This window comes from Mesoplodon bidens (assembly GCF_964165515.1).
Source record: "Mesoplodon bidens genome assembly, chromosome: 11".
Lineage (NCBI taxonomy): Eukaryota > Metazoa > Chordata > Mammalia > Artiodactyla > Ziphiidae > Mesoplodon > Mesoplodon bidens.
Genome location: NC_138167.1, coordinates 88,317,546 through 88,333,034, shown reverse-complemented (window position 1 = coordinate 88,333,034; position 15,489 = coordinate 88,317,546). Strand labels below are relative to the sequence as shown.

General features: G+C 43.0%; 1 protein-coding gene across 3 annotated transcripts in view; it reads right to left on the bottom strand.

Moving 5' to 3' along the window:
• The window catches only part of POC1B (POC1 centriolar protein B), a 109,178-nt gene that overhangs the window by 69,818 nt on the left and 23,871 nt on the right, over window positions 1-15,489 (bottom strand). For all 3 annotated transcript variants that reach the window (XM_081248398.1, XM_081248396.1, XM_081248397.1), the window contains one exon: window positions 13,159-13,338. In XM_081248398.1, coding sequence (XP_081104524.1) covers window positions 13,159-13,338 — 180 coding nt within the window. The remainder of the gene's footprint in view (window positions 1-13,158; window positions 13,339-15,489) is intronic.

Below are 15,489 nucleotides of genomic sequence, written 5' to 3'. Positions count from 1 at the left end.
ATGCCATGAAACATGCTAATTATTGCTGGGTCATTTACCATTTACACGCCCAGACTCCTCTCCCGGGATTTCCACCCACAAGTACAACTGCCTACTAAGCGTTTCCTCTTGGATATCCTGCAGGCACCTCTGACTCTGAACTTGTCCAAATCTGAACTCATTATCTTCCATCCCGAACTGCTCCTCCAGCGTTCCTTTTCTCAGTAGATGGTTTCTCAAGACAGAAACCTAGGAGCCAAGCTTGATTCCTTTCTCTTCCACTTGCTGCCACGTTCCAATCCATTATCAGGCCCTTTCTCTTCCAACCATAACAGGCCCTGCTGACATTCCATTCTCCACAATCAATAAAAGTGATCTTTAGATCTTAAATAAATTTTTTCTGATTAAAACCTTTCGGTGGTTTCACATTTCCCTTGGGAAAAAGCGACACCCTTCCCACTGCTTCCCGGGTCCTCCAGGACCTGCCCTCCTGTCTCTTCATCTCCATCACCTTACTCTTCCTGGCACCACACCCCTCTTCTCTCGGGTCTTTCTCTTGCCTCAGGTGTTCCCTCACATGCTGTTCCCTTTGCTTCAAACACCGCTCCCTACTCTTTATCTAGTTTTTTTTTTAATTTATTTTATTTACTTATTTTTGGCTGCATTGGGTCTTCGTTGCTGTGTGCAGGCTTTCTCCAGTTGTGGCGAGCAGGGACTACTCTTCGTTGCAGTGCGTGGCCTTCTCATTGTGGTGGCTTCTCTTGTTGTGGAGCGTGGGCTCTAGGGTGCATGGGCTTCAGTAGTTGCAGCATGTGGGCTCAGTAGTTGTGGCTCACAGACTCTAGAGTACAGGCTCAGTAGTTGTGGCACACGAGCTTAGTTGCTCCGTGGCATGTGGGATCTTCCGGGACCAGGGCTCGAACCCGTGTCCCCTGCATTGGCAGGCAGATTCTTAACCACTGCGCCACCAGGGAAGCCCTCTTTATCTAGTTTTAAATACCTAAGGGGATTTTACTCATCCTTCAAGTCTCTGCTCAGGGTCACTTCCTCAGGAAAAGCTTTCCTGAACTCCTCCCCCCCGTAGGTCTGCTCTCCAGTATGCATCTTAGAGTAGCTCACAGTCACACTTACAACCAATTATTCTGTTTGCTTCCCTAAGAGAAGGTAAACTCCAAGAAGAGAGAAAAAACATCTGTCTTATTCACTCACTGCTGTATCCCCAGGCACAGTATATGGTACTGAGTAGGTCCTCAGTAAATATGTAGGGCATTAAAAAACTTTTCAAGGGGATTCTCATCAGCCAATGAACGCTGATGTTTAAAATCTTTGCAATTATTTGCACAACATATACGTACTTAATGCTATTGAACTGTATACTTGAAAGTGGTTAAATGGTAAATTTTATATTACGTATAGTTTACTGCAATAAAGAAAAATCTTTGCAATTCAGATGATCAAAGATCACTTGTAACACTACCAAACACTGAAAACCAAGGTCAGATTTCCCCCCTAAAATTAATGCTAGAAAAACAAAGTTGGAAAAGTCGTTCATTAGCCGCTACTTTTTTTTGCCTGAGGACACCTAAAGAAACATAAGTTATCCCACAACACACATTATTTTTTAAAATACAGGATTATAACAATTTGAACTTTCAGAAAAATTCATCTGCCATTAAAAATAAATATTTCTCAACCTGCATATGTAGATATTTCAAATGATGCATGTTTTCTTCATTACTCGTTAAAGACAAATTGCTTGTTTAAAAAAACTGGGAAATATAGTAAGTAAAAAAAGTCCACAGTGCCAGCACCCAAACAAAATCATGTAATATTTGATGTATGTAGGTACTTTATCTTTGTCCATGTACAGATCTTTTATATTAGAATCATGAGCTCTGAATTTTGCCCTTCTTACCCCACACATAAACACGTTTTTATGTCACTACTTACATATATTCTCTTTTAAATGGCTAAATAATAATCTAAATTTTTTAAACCAGCTTTCTTTATTTGGAAAACTTGGTTATTTCCAGTTTCTCATCATTACAAATTACACTGAAAGCAATATCTTTAAATACAAAGCTTTTTCCTTTAAATACAAAAGAGTATTTATTTACGATAGATTTACAGTTGTGGACTCACTGCCACAAAGACTCCTGATATATTTTTCAAATTGATTTCTAAAAAGACTAGAGTAATTTATATTTTTAAAGTATGAATATATCTCCCAATAGATGACATACCTTAAAAATATGAAATATTTCTGTGAATCAAGATGTATGATCATAAACGATAGTTAGTCCAGAAAACATAGCTACTCATCCCTTCTTACACTAATGGGCACCATCTCTGTGCCACATGGAGTAGGTCTGGACTCCAGGGACAAACTCATAATAAGTACTAGGCTCAGAGAGAGACACAGAATTTTAATTACTCAAGTCCATGGCACATTTAAAATTCAAATACTTAAGGGAGAAATAATTGCTCTGTTGACCCTCTACATTCATTTAAATATGCTGTCCATGCATTGGAAGGAAAAGCAGTATCACTTAGACTATTTTTAATGTTTAGTTGTTTAATTCATCTACAATTTTTGTAAATGTGTGGTGTGCAATATAGATCCGGCTTTAAATTTTTCCAAATAGAAACATAATTATCTTAACTACATCTAAAACAACTATTTTAATATATTAAGTAATTATTTAATATTATCTCTTTTTTTAACATCTTTATTGAAGTATAATTGCTTTACATTGTTGTGCTAGTTTCTGCTGTATAACAAAGTGAATCAGCTATACATATACCTATATCCCCATATCTCCTCCCTCCTGTGTCTCCCTCCCACCCTCCCTATCCCACCACTCTAGGTGGTCACAAAGCACCGAGATGATCTCCCTGTGCTATGTGGCTGCTTCCCATTAGCTACCTGTTTTACAGCTGGTAGTGTATATATGTCCATGCCACTCTCTCACTTTATCCCAGCTTCCCCTTCCCCCTCCCCGTGTCCTCAAGTCCATTCTCTTCGTCTGTGTCTTTATTCCTGTCCTGCCCCTAGGTTCTTGAGAACCATTTTTCTTAGATTCCATATATATATGTGTTAGCATACAGTATTTGTTTTTCTCTTTCTGACTTACTTCACTCTGTATGACAGACTCTTGGTCCATCCACATCTCTACAAATAACTCAATTTCGTTTCTTTTTATGGCTAAGTAATATTCCATTGTATATATGTGCCACATCTACTTTATCCATTCATCTGTCTATGGACACTTAGGTTGCTTCCATGTCCTGGCTATTGTAAATAAAGCTTAATAACTCTTTAATATTATCTTAACATTTTAAATAACTATTCATCCATTTCCCCACTGATTGGAAATGCCATCTTTATCAAAAAACATATATGGATCTGCATCTGAGCTTTCTATAACCTATTTTCCTAACACGGTACCGTGATCACCACACTTTAATTTCTATAGCTTTATACTGTGTTCTGAGAGCTGGTTAAACAAATTTCTTCCAATTTTTTCTGGTCATTTTTTTCGTGGCTATTCTCACACATTTAACTCATCTGTACAAACTTTGAAACTGGCTTGGCAGTTTCCACTAAATTCCTTCGGCAAAACTTCACGTTCTGGATAGGAGCAGTAATGATTATCAGACTTACTTCCCTACCACAAACAATCATACAACTCAGCAAAATACATGAAGCAACTGTTTTTAGGCACTGGACAAGAGACAGCACAGGGCTGTGAAACTTGGGAGATAGAAAACAAATGAGATAAACACAAAATCCATCCCAGATTTCTACCCAGGAGCATTTTCAGGCATGGCATAAGGACGCAGAGTCCAAGGAAACAGCTGCAGTCTCACTGGGCAGAGGAAATAGCAATTAGAATTCAGAACTGCTAAAGGGCTGGAATTTTGAGGGCAGGGTAGGTGAGAGGACCTGTGAAGAGCAGAAATCCCCCAAAATCTGCCTAGAAGTATCACTAAGTCTTTGGTCAAATACAAACCTGATAATGCACAGGACAAGAAGACTTGGCAGAGAACAACGGAGACTGTGAGCCAAAGAAAGATTCCTGAGGTTACACAGTACTGAGAGATGTTTAAGTTCTGAACCGATTTGGCTGAACACTCCAGGCCTTCAGCTGAGGCCCTAGAAAGTCCACTAGTACTATAGCCCAAGAGTAAAGGCCACTCTGGATCCACCCTAAAAAGTCTAAATCCAACACAATCTAGCCAGGCTAGATTAAGTTAATTGTTTAACAAAACAAAACTCAACACTTTTCAGAAGATGATAGAGTAACTCATACTCTCAAACACTGAGCAATGTTTGTGCATACAACAAAACCTTAAAAAATACAAAGCAGCAAAAAATTTTGATCAAGATATGACATAGGGTTTCCCTGGTGGCGCAGTGGTTGGGAGTCCGCCTGCCAATGCAGGGGACATGGGTTCGTGCCCCGGTCCGGGAGGATCCCACATGCCACGGAGCGGCTGGGCCCGTGAGCCATGGCCGCTGAGCCTGCGCGTCCAGAGCCTGTGCTCTGTGGCGAGAGGGGCCACGGCAGTGAGAGGCCCGCGTACCGCAAAAAAAAAAAAAAAAAAAAAAAAAAAGATATGACATAAATGTTAGAATTAACAGACAAGGACTCTAAAATTGTTATTATAAATATGTTCAAGGATTTAAAAGAAAAGATGGGCATAATGAGCAAACAAATGGAAAATCTCATCAGAGAAATGGATAAGCTTACAATAGATTGGACAGTGCAGGGAAAAAAATACCACTGAACTTGAAAACAGGCCAATAGAAACTATGCAAACTGAAGCACAAAGAGAACAGAAGTTTGAGAAAATGAACAAAGCCTCAATAAATGATGGGACAATATCAAGTGGTCAAACGTGAATTTGGAGTTCCAGAAAAAATGAGAAAAAAATTAGGGCAGAGAAATAATATATGAAGAAAAGAGAAAAACTTTCTAAATATGATGAAAAAAGATCAGTCCACAGATCCACACAGTTCAATGAACCACAAGAAAAATATACAAAACCATACCCAGGTTCATCATGGTCAAATCGCTAAAAACAAACGATTAAGCAAAAAAATCTTAGAGCAGCAGAGAAGAAAAAGACACATTACATGCAGGGGAATAACGATAAAAATGACTGTTGCTTTCACTTTAAAAAAAATGCAAACCAGAAGACAATGGAATGATATCTTTAAAGTGCTGAAAGAAAAATTATCCACTGAAATAAAATTCTACATCTCAGCAAAAATATCCTTTAAAAAGGAAAAACAAAAAGCTGAGAGAATTCATCACCAGGAGTCCTGGGATACAAGAAAGAGTAAATGAAGTTTTTTAGGGCGAAAGGAAACGATATTAGATGGAAACTTGGATCTACACAAAGGAAAAGAGTGCAGGAAAAGGTAAATATAAAAGCCTTTTTTGTTTCTTTAGAAGAAAATGGTTGCTTAGCGTATTATGGGTATATATGATATGTAGAAGTAAAACTGTCAGAGGTGGGTGAATGGAGATGTATTTTTTTAAGTTCTAACATTAGAACTTTTATAAGTTCTAACATTATATATAGAACAGCATAAAATTAATTCTAGACTATGATATGCTAAGGTTACCGCTAAACAAAAATATAAGACCAAAAGTAAAGCTAAAAAGACAATAGGGCTTCTCTGGTGGCGCAGTGGTTGGGAGTCCGCCTGCTGATGCAGGGGACACGGGTTCGTGCCCCGGTCCGGGAAGATCCCACATGCCGTGGAGCGGCTGGGCCTGTGAGCCATGGCCGCTGGGCCTGCGCGTCCAGAGCCTGTGCTCTGTGGCGAGAGGGGCCACGGCAGTGAGAGGCCCGCGTACCGCAAAAAAACAAAACAAAAAACAAAAAACAAACAAACAAACAAAAAAGACAATAGAGGGACTTCCCTGATGGCACAGTGGATAAGACTCCATGCTCCCAATGCAGGGGGCCCAGGTTTGGTCCCTGGTGAGGGAACTAGAGCCCACATGCATGCCACAACTAAGGAGCCCACGAGCCGCAACTAAGGAGCCCGCCTGCCACAACTAAGACCCCAGGCAGCCAAATAAATAAATATTTTAAATAAATAAATAAAAAGACCATAGAGGAGATAAAACGGGATACTAAGAAATACTTGATTGATCCAAAAGAAAAGGAGTAAAAAGAAATAAACAAATGAGACAAATAGAAAACAAAGAGCAAGATGGTAGTGTTAAAATAAATCTAATCATAGGACTAGTTACATAAATTTAAGTGGACTAAGCACTCCAATTAAAAGGTAGAGATTTTCAGACACAAGCAGTTAAAAATAAAGTTACCCTCTCTAGTTAAGTACATAAAATGCATTCAAAGGTTAATAGTAGTTACCCATAGTAGCAACCCCAAACACTATGTGCAAATGTGTGAAATGACTTTGGAACACAACCTAAAGGTGACTCCAGTAGAATTCCAAGGAGAAAAGGCTGGAATGTGAGGGTAGTTAATAGCTGACATTATTTACATTCATTAACTTGTTCCATTTTCAGGATGACTCTCTGAGGAAGGTACCCCTTTGTATCCATTTTATAAGGGAGCAGACTAAGGCCCAGAGGAGTTATGTCATGTTTGCAGGATCACATGCTAGTGAAACCAATCAGCTCTACTGCACCACCTAAAAGACACTATGTCAACAGAGAGGAGGTGCCCAGGAACCACCCAAGGCAAGAGCAATCATCCTTCAGGGTGTCTCCAGCCTGGCCCAGGGAAGAGAGTACCTGACCAGCAGAACTGATCGTGCAGTTTCCTTGGCAGGTACGTATATGTGGAGGAGATAAGCCCACCTCACTACCCTAACCTGAAAAAACTATCCATCAAGATTTTTTTCAACAAACTTTCTTGCCTTAGTTCCAGGGCCCACTGAGCCCTTATTCTGACTTTGCTGACCGGGGAGGAAGGCCCTGACCGAGGCATGCAAACGCCCTAACCCCTCTGAAGGCTAGCGTTGTCACTGTCAATAAACTGTAAATTTGGCTTCTGTTTCAGACTCTCATACATTTATTAAGCCTGACTTAGCTCCCCCCTGAGCCTTCTCACCTCGGGCCAAAACACAATTTCTGGTCCCTCAGACATTTAGAAGAAAGTCCTAGACTGGAAGGACCCCATCAAGGCGAAGCTCTCACAGGAAGCTGCACAAGCACTGAGAGGCCGGGCCTGAGTGGTCAGTTAGGCCCTCCCAACTCTCTTGGACTCCATCTGCATTAAGAGGAGTCAAGAAAAAAGATGGTAATAAATGTGTGAGAAAGAACCCACGGTGTCGAGCACATCTATGGAGAGCCGGCCAAAAGAGGAAATCCTTATTCATTAAATTTAGCCAAATTTGTTATCAAAGAACATTCCTCCAGAGAGGCCTCTGCAGAATCCCACAGGAATCACTCTCTCCAAACAGTAAGAAAACAACTGATGGAAAAATCAATCCATCAATCAATCAATCCCTCAGATCCACAAGGTACCAGCAAAATAAAGGCATTCCATTAAGACCAGGTGTGCAGAGTATAAAAATTATCAATCTGATCAAAAATCACACAAAATGAAAAAGTAGTGAAGCCACATAAATATTCCTCATGCATAACATGCATGTATAGTACTCCTGAATTTGGTATAAAAAAAGCCACAAAAATGACTCTTCCCTGAAGAAGCCCATGAAAACTCCCACCAAAGCCACCTGCACATTAGCGGTGAACCTTTCGCGGATTCATTCAACCCCCATTTTTACACAACTCCTCTGAGCCTTCCTCACCCTGTAACTAACACTCTGCAGTGTCTCTCACACTGTATCTGACTCTAAATTGAACACTCTCCCCCGACACCCACCTTATCAGTTCCCCCACTTCAGTCAGTGTCACCTTAATAGAGCTGCCTTCCCTGGCCACCATATGTAGAAAAGCACCGCCCATCCCCGTCACTCTCCGCCCTGTCACCCTACAGCACTTTTCTGCGGAGCACATATCACTAGTATATTTGGTTATTGTCTGTCCCTTTTGATAGAAGGAGTTCCATGACAGTAGGAATTTTGTCTGTTTTACTTTCTGCGGTATTTACAGCATTTAGAATGGTCCCTGGCATGAGAACACACAATGAATAAAATACTTGTCATTCAAAGTCTAATAGGGAAGTGAGGCCTAAACTGGCAAAGAGACCTCATTAACAGGGTAATGTGGTGGCAGAAAGGCATCATAACAGGCTCCGCCTGGGAGAATCGGAAACACTTCTTAGAGGAAGAGATGCAGAGCAGGCTGGTGAAGGGAGGGTGGAACTGGGGGCATTCCAGGTATGGCGGGCAGCATGAGAAGGGGCACAGAACATAACAGAGCACCGCACACTTGGGGAAGCTCGTGTAGCTGCAAGAAGGTGAATGGTGAGAAGGAAAGACAGGCGAGCTTGTAACAGGAAGGCAGGGCAGATATGGCAGGACACGTGTGCCTGGACAGGAGTCACCGGGTGGCTTTAAGCTGAGGAAGGGCACGGCCAGATTTGCACTTCACAGAAGTCTCTCTGGAGGCGGTAGGGGAAGGAGGGAATGAATGCCCATCTGTAGTCATGGAAAACATTCAGGAGTTTAGTGCACAAGTCTCCACAAGTGATAGTGATGCTGAAAACCAAGGCCGTGTTGGGGATGGAGATAAAACAGGAATCACGAGTGCACACGACTGGATGCAGGGATCAATCCCACTTTTCCGAAACCCTGCTTCACTATCACTTCCTATGGGAAGTGCCTTTGAAAAAAAGAGTGAAAAGAAATATTTTAAGGCTCATGTCTCTGTCTCCCTCTCCGGCCCCTCCCCACCCCCACTAATAATTCCAGGCATGGCTGTACCCGGAAACCACACCATGTAATCAGACAACAATTTCTGTCTTCCTCTCACAGCTCCGCTCTCCTCTGAAAGAACGAGCATCATTCTTAGGTCAGTATCTTGTGCACGGTGTCCCTCAGCAGTTCAGGTTTAAATAAGCCTCAAGATAGCAATCCCACAACAAAGGCCTACAGTTCTAACAAGGCTCACTCTCTCCTGTAGGAAGCGGGATGCTCTTTCCCGAATGGCAAACCTGAGCTGAGCCTCCTGCTGGACCGGAGACAGGGCCACCACAGCACACAGAGGGACCGTCGGGGAGGGCTGGTTCCTCAGGGAAAATGTGGGCGCTACTACCAGGAAACGGGGAATGATGCTAGGCAAAGTGCAACGTCCCACCATGGTTTTCTTCTTGATTTAAGGAAAAACAACATTTTCAAAGGCTCCCCCCACTTCCCGAGTTTCACCCTAGCTGATGGTGCTCAGCTGGAGGCATGGCAGTCCTGCGGCATCACTCGGTCCCAAGCGCTGTAAACTTATATTTCTCAATCTCGCAACAGTCCACTTTGAGGAGCCTCATCACCCTCACTTGCCACAGAGGCAGAGAGCCGTGAACCGAAACATGCCCGAGGGTAACAGGTGCTACACGTGGGCATGTGAATCTTGGACTATCTCATGCCGACCCTCTAAACGCAAAGTCATGCCAGTAGAATAGACCAGTTAACAAAGAAGAGCTCAGATCATGCTTCTTCCAGATTCCAAGCTCTCTGGTGTCACCTGTAGGATGAAGTCCAAAGTCTTTTCACGTCATCCAGGACCCTGAGCCTTCCCGTCTCCTCCTGCACCTCAGCCCACCTTACCTCCTGAGCACGGCCACAGCTGAAGAGTTGACAGGGCTCCACACGCTCTCAGCCGCGGTGCTCACTCCACTGACTCCCTCTGGAAGGCCTGCCGCCCGCCTCCCGTCTGATGACGGGCCCCTCCCTCCTCGTCTCCTCTCCCCGCCCCCCTCAGTTAGGGGCTCACAATGTCTCTTTTCACTTTTCCTCACACAAGCCTAGTTCAGTGCTCCACTCGCACACTCCCTCATCATGTATATCATTTTCCCACAGGACACACCCTTTTATAATTATTTATATCTTTTTTTTCCCCTTGAATTATAAAAGCTCCTTGAGGCTAAGATGGGGTCTTTCATCTCTCCATACTTAACACCCAGCACAGACGTGTGGCTCGTATGGGGGGCTATGCTTATTAAAGGAATGTTTTGATGACGAAAATTTCACATTATTGGCGATCTTTCAACCTTTCGTAAGTTCTATCTTACACTAGCGTTACCTTTTTTCCTTTTTTAACATTTATATTATACATAGATAATTCAATACAAGGGCAAGGAATAAAGTATTTCCTAGAATCTACTCCAGGAAAAATTTTCTCTTATCTGAACAACTTGACAGGATTCCTTCCTGTTATTAGAAAATGAAAATGTCAGCCTCCATCATTCCATTAATACCTGGACTGCAGGAAGCTCAGGCTACACCTCATGCCAAAACTGCACTAGCCCGGGTTACATGGTTCTAGACAGAACTGTCTCTCCATTCCCTCCAGTGACTGAGGTATACAAAGGTATGTCAGCTATTATAAACCACTTTAAATTCTTTATGAAAGGAAACAGAGATACATAGGTCACAGTGGATAAATAACAGCTCTTACTATTAGTCAGAATATAGAGGACACATTCTGTCTTGATTAGTTAAATCAACATTCAGTGCTTTTGCTTATGTTGAGCTCCCTGATGAAAGTAACAGAAATCAGTCTCTTTACCAAACATATCCAGAGTTGGCACATAGTGGGAGCTGAATGACCCTTCCTAGTCCCCGGCCCTGCCACCTATACCTCTGCTCTCCAGGCCCCAACCACTAGATAATAGACCTCTGCCTCCTCTTATTTATAGCCTCATTTCATAAATAAATACAAATCGTGCCACCTCCTTAGGTGGGGAAAAATGATCAATTCAAGTTACATAATACATGTAAAAATTAAATAAGAATGAGATGTCCAGTGATGGGGATGACGGCTAAGATTTATATACTGATTAGTCTGTGGGCTTTTAAATCTACTCATTTAAATACCATGACAACCTAGGTGGCAGGTTACTAGTATCATCCTAATTTTACAGATAAGAAAACTGAGGTATGAGAAATCAGATAATTTCCCCAAAGGTCATACAGCTAGTAAGTGGTGGGGCTGGGATTTGAATCTATATATTTGTAACCACACAAATATATGGCATATATAGAAACTAATACTAAGATGGCCAGAGCCAAAAGTAGCTAAGCCCTTCAGAAGGAAAAAAAAAAAAAAAAAACTATTGACTAAAAGTATGATCTTCTATCCTTTTTTAGTCTGCTTAGACTCATCACCATAAATTATAATCAACACCTCCTGGGCAATAATGCCCCCCAGAGAGCATAACAAGGGTTAAGAGTTTGGACTGTAAGGCAAGACAGAGAGAGCTGGGCTCATATGCTCACTCCACCACATCCTAGCTGCGGACACCTGGCACGTTACGTCATATGGTGGGCACAAATCCAGGTGACCACAGGGTTCACGGTTTCCCCCACTGATTACCTCTGTACCAGCCCCCTTCTTGTGAGAACTCTCCTCTCTCTGCATCACCAGAAAACATGGTTGGTATGACCCCTCCTCCCCAGCCAGGGTAGCTTGTCTCAGTTGGCTGCCTGGATAAATTTGAACAATCACAGTGTCTCACAGCCTGGTGAAGGGATGGGTCCAGGGTCCTAGCTGGGCCAGAGTCACCCCCGGGTACTTTTCTAACTGGAGCTGGGAGAAGCTTTTCCTCTCAAAGCTTAGGGTTTCTCAGAGAGAAAAACTGGCATGTTAGAGAGGCCTAGAGAGAGCTAACAGCATTGGAGTCCCTCGTTCTGGTCTCTGCTTCCAACTCCAAGGTTACCAAACAGCCAACAAAACCACCTTGAGAAGTGGAAAAGAATGGGTTTCTGTCACTTTCAGCTAGATGAGCTCTAACTCTAACTCTGAAACTTAGTTTCCTCATCTGTAAAATGGCGAATTTAGAACAACAGCCCTTCCCTCCCTGGCCAGTTCCGATGGGGAACGGAGATATGTAGTTTAACTACTGGAGCATCGTGTCTTAGGAATAGAGAGCTCCGTGGCCATTAGCAGACCTTAATAACACAGTAGCACTTGTCCCAACAGACTGTTGCCAAAGATTATGGAGTCATTCTTGGTTTCTCTCTTTCTTGTCACATCCAACACGACAGCAAGTACTTTTGGTTGTAACTTCAAACTACAGTTGACCCTTGAGCACCACGGGGGTTAGGGGCACCAACACCCCACAGAGTCAAAAATCCACGTGTGACTTAGTTTGCCCTTGGAATCCAAGGTTCCTCCGTATTCACAGTTCCACATCTGTGGATTCAACCAGCCTCGGTTTGTGAAGTACACTAGTATTTATCGACACTATTGAAAAAAATGCACGTGTAAGTGGACCCCTGCAGCTCAAACCTGTGTTGTTCAAGGGTCAACTGTATAGATTATCTAAAATCCAACCGCTTCTTGAAATCTCCACGGCCACTACCCTGGACCAAACCAGGATGAGAACCACTGCCACTGCCACAGCCTGCACCTCTGGGCTCTGCCCTGACTTCTGACAGTCTACTCTCCACACAGTGGTCAGAGGGGTCCCATTAAACTGTAGGTCAGAGAGATGAACATGCTCCAGTGGCGCATCTACTCGGCGTGCCCATCAGGGCTGTTCCCCGGCTTCCCTGCACTCTTGGCCACCCCTGCCTTCTTGTCCTCACACAGCCACCCAGCTCCCGCCTGAGGGCCTTCACTCCTGCTTCCTCCACGCGGACTTTCCTTTCCCAAACACCTTCAGCCCTCACTCCCTGCCCTCCCTCTGCTCAAAGGCCACCCTCTCTGGGAGCAGTCGCTGAACACCCTGTTGAAACTGGCAGCCCCCCCGTCCCATCTAGCTCTGTTTCTCTCCGTAGCACTTACCACCATCTGACCTACCATATCCAGTTCCCCATTTGTTTATTGTCTGTCTCCCCTCCCCAGAATATAAGCTTCATGAGAGCAGCGGTTTTTGACCGTTTTGTTTACTATTGTTTCTGGCACATAGCAAGCCCACAATAAATATTTGCTGAATGAATGAACAAATGAATGAATGAGTGAATGAATTTGCCCTCAATCTCCTTTTCTGGGAGTTGGGGGGGGGGTAAAACATGGACTATAGCAAGAAAAAAAATGTGAAAACCTTACTGTGAAACTTTGCACTTACTTGGCACAGCGAACCCAGTGTGTGTGTCGGTACAGAGAATATAAGAAGCGCTGGTGATACATGTTCCATACTTTGATAGATTTGTCTTCAGAAGCTGTAGCAAGAAACTGGCCATCGGCTGAAAAGTCCACACTTCTAACTGGAGCTGTGTGAGCTTTAAATTCAGAGGATTTCCCTCTCCTGGAGACAAACAGTTTAATATTTATAACATTTGATTTAATTATCAGTATACAGACTTTGAAACATATAAAATAGTTGTTGTAAAAACTGACAGAAGTGTGAAAAGGCTGTGTTGTAGTGTACTCTTCATCGACACTGTTCCAAGCTGGTTTTGCTAGTTAAAGTCACAGCTGACACTAAACAAGTGAGAACCCAGTGGTCCCCACCCTGAAATGCTTTTGCTGACTTTGCTTTAATTGGAAGCTACGGAATAATATTTTGAACAAATCTGTACCATGCATTTTAACTTCCTGTTGTTCCTCTAGAGAGAGCAACATACAGTTTAAATAAACTGCAACCTAGAAAACCTAAGATTCATTAAGTGAAGAGCTCTAAGGTAGGGTTTTCAAACTGGGCTCACGTGGAAATTGTGTGGACTGGCAGTCTGGCTTGGGAAGGAGGAGATGTCCCCTATGTCACCTGCCTCTATACAGAATGTCCCTGGGTGATCTGACTTTCCTGCTTTCACCCACCAGCCATGCGCACTGAGACCCTGAGGTACACCTAAGGCCTTGCTCTCCCCTGAGCCCAATCTTACATTCATAAGCAAAACAAAAGATAAATGGTAATAACATATTGATCCTTCAGTTCTCAACACCCTGAAATCTCAGATACTTTTTTTTTTCTTGGCTAGGGTGGGAAAAAGAGAATAGGAAAACAAAGTTGGAGAAACTAATGTTTGGCATTTAAGGAGAAGCAGCAGGAAAAATGTTGACATAATTAGGGGTAGGCTAGTAGACAGCGCTGGAGCTAAATGGTGACATTTGGGAAATGCTACTTTGTGTCAGCGTTTCCAAGTTCCCAAGGTACTTTCACTTTATACTACATTTAGACTTAGCAATTTTTCCATTCAGAAAGTCGTATTTATACAGGTGATGCCTTATGGGAAAAATCAGCACAAGTGTTTGAAGAAGCAGAATTTGCAGAAGCCTGGAAGTTACACTCAGCTTGTCCCCAACATCCGACAGGTCAGCAAACCTATTTAATGTGACAGTGAGACTGCTCTCACCGCCTAAATAGCGTTTGAATCCCTCCTCGTCTTTCCATCCCAGCTCTGCTTGCACTAAGGTAGATATTCGTACCCTCAGTATCCTTCACCTAGATTACTGCAAAAGCCTCTTAACTGGCCTCCCTGCTCTAATCTTTTATCTCCCTCCAGTCACCTACGTCCTGTGCGTACAGCCTTGCTAAATGTATAATTCTAAGCGTGGAAATCCCAGTGTAAACGTGTCATGGGCTGCTCTCCAAGAAAAAGTACAACGCCCAAGCTCTTTGGCCACTGCCTGCCACTGCACTGACCTTTGTACTCTTACAACAGTCTCGCTGCTTCAAACACACCTCTGGCTTTGTACTTACAGCTTTCTTAGCCTGACTACTTTCCCCTACCAGCAAAGCCCCCTTGGCCAACCCAGACAGGCTTAATTGTTCCCTTTCTATTATAGCTATTTAGCTTATTACATTATACAGTAAATTTTGTTTTAAAATAGTCCTGTTTCTCTCCTATTAGGCAGTACTTTTTTGAGGACAGGAAAGTTGACTTATTCATCTCTAAAAGACCAGCATCTAGCACAATGTCAGGCGTGGAAAAAGAACTCAGTACATTTTGCTGAATTCTGCTGGGAAGAGTCAATACTTAATGGTTCTTAGATCCATCCTGGCTTTCCCTTCCAGTGGCCTGTAGAAGGCAGAGGTGACTTTGTCATAAGTCTCCATCACCTGATATATGACACACCAAGAACAATTAAAATCAATATTTAAAAAAAAGTAGGAGGGAGCATTCAGGGACTACTAGTTCAGTGAGGTTTCAAGAGAAAGTACTTTGAGTGGAAGTCAGGAGTCCAGTATGGCCTGATTTTAAGAATAAAGCCTAGAGAAAGCAAAGACTTGGCAACTGCTGTGGCCAGGAAGCCAGGAGACAGTGGGTATCATCAAAGTCTGCCCTGACCTTTCTTCTGCACTCCATACTGCAGGAACCTTTCCTGCTTGCATTCTTTCTAAAAGCCGCTCCTCTCGGCTATAGCCTGGCCCAACTGCCAGATCCAGATCCGGTCTCAACAGGAAGCATACAGGAAACCGAGATAAGAGGGCCTAGTGTTTGTTGTGCTGGTGCTT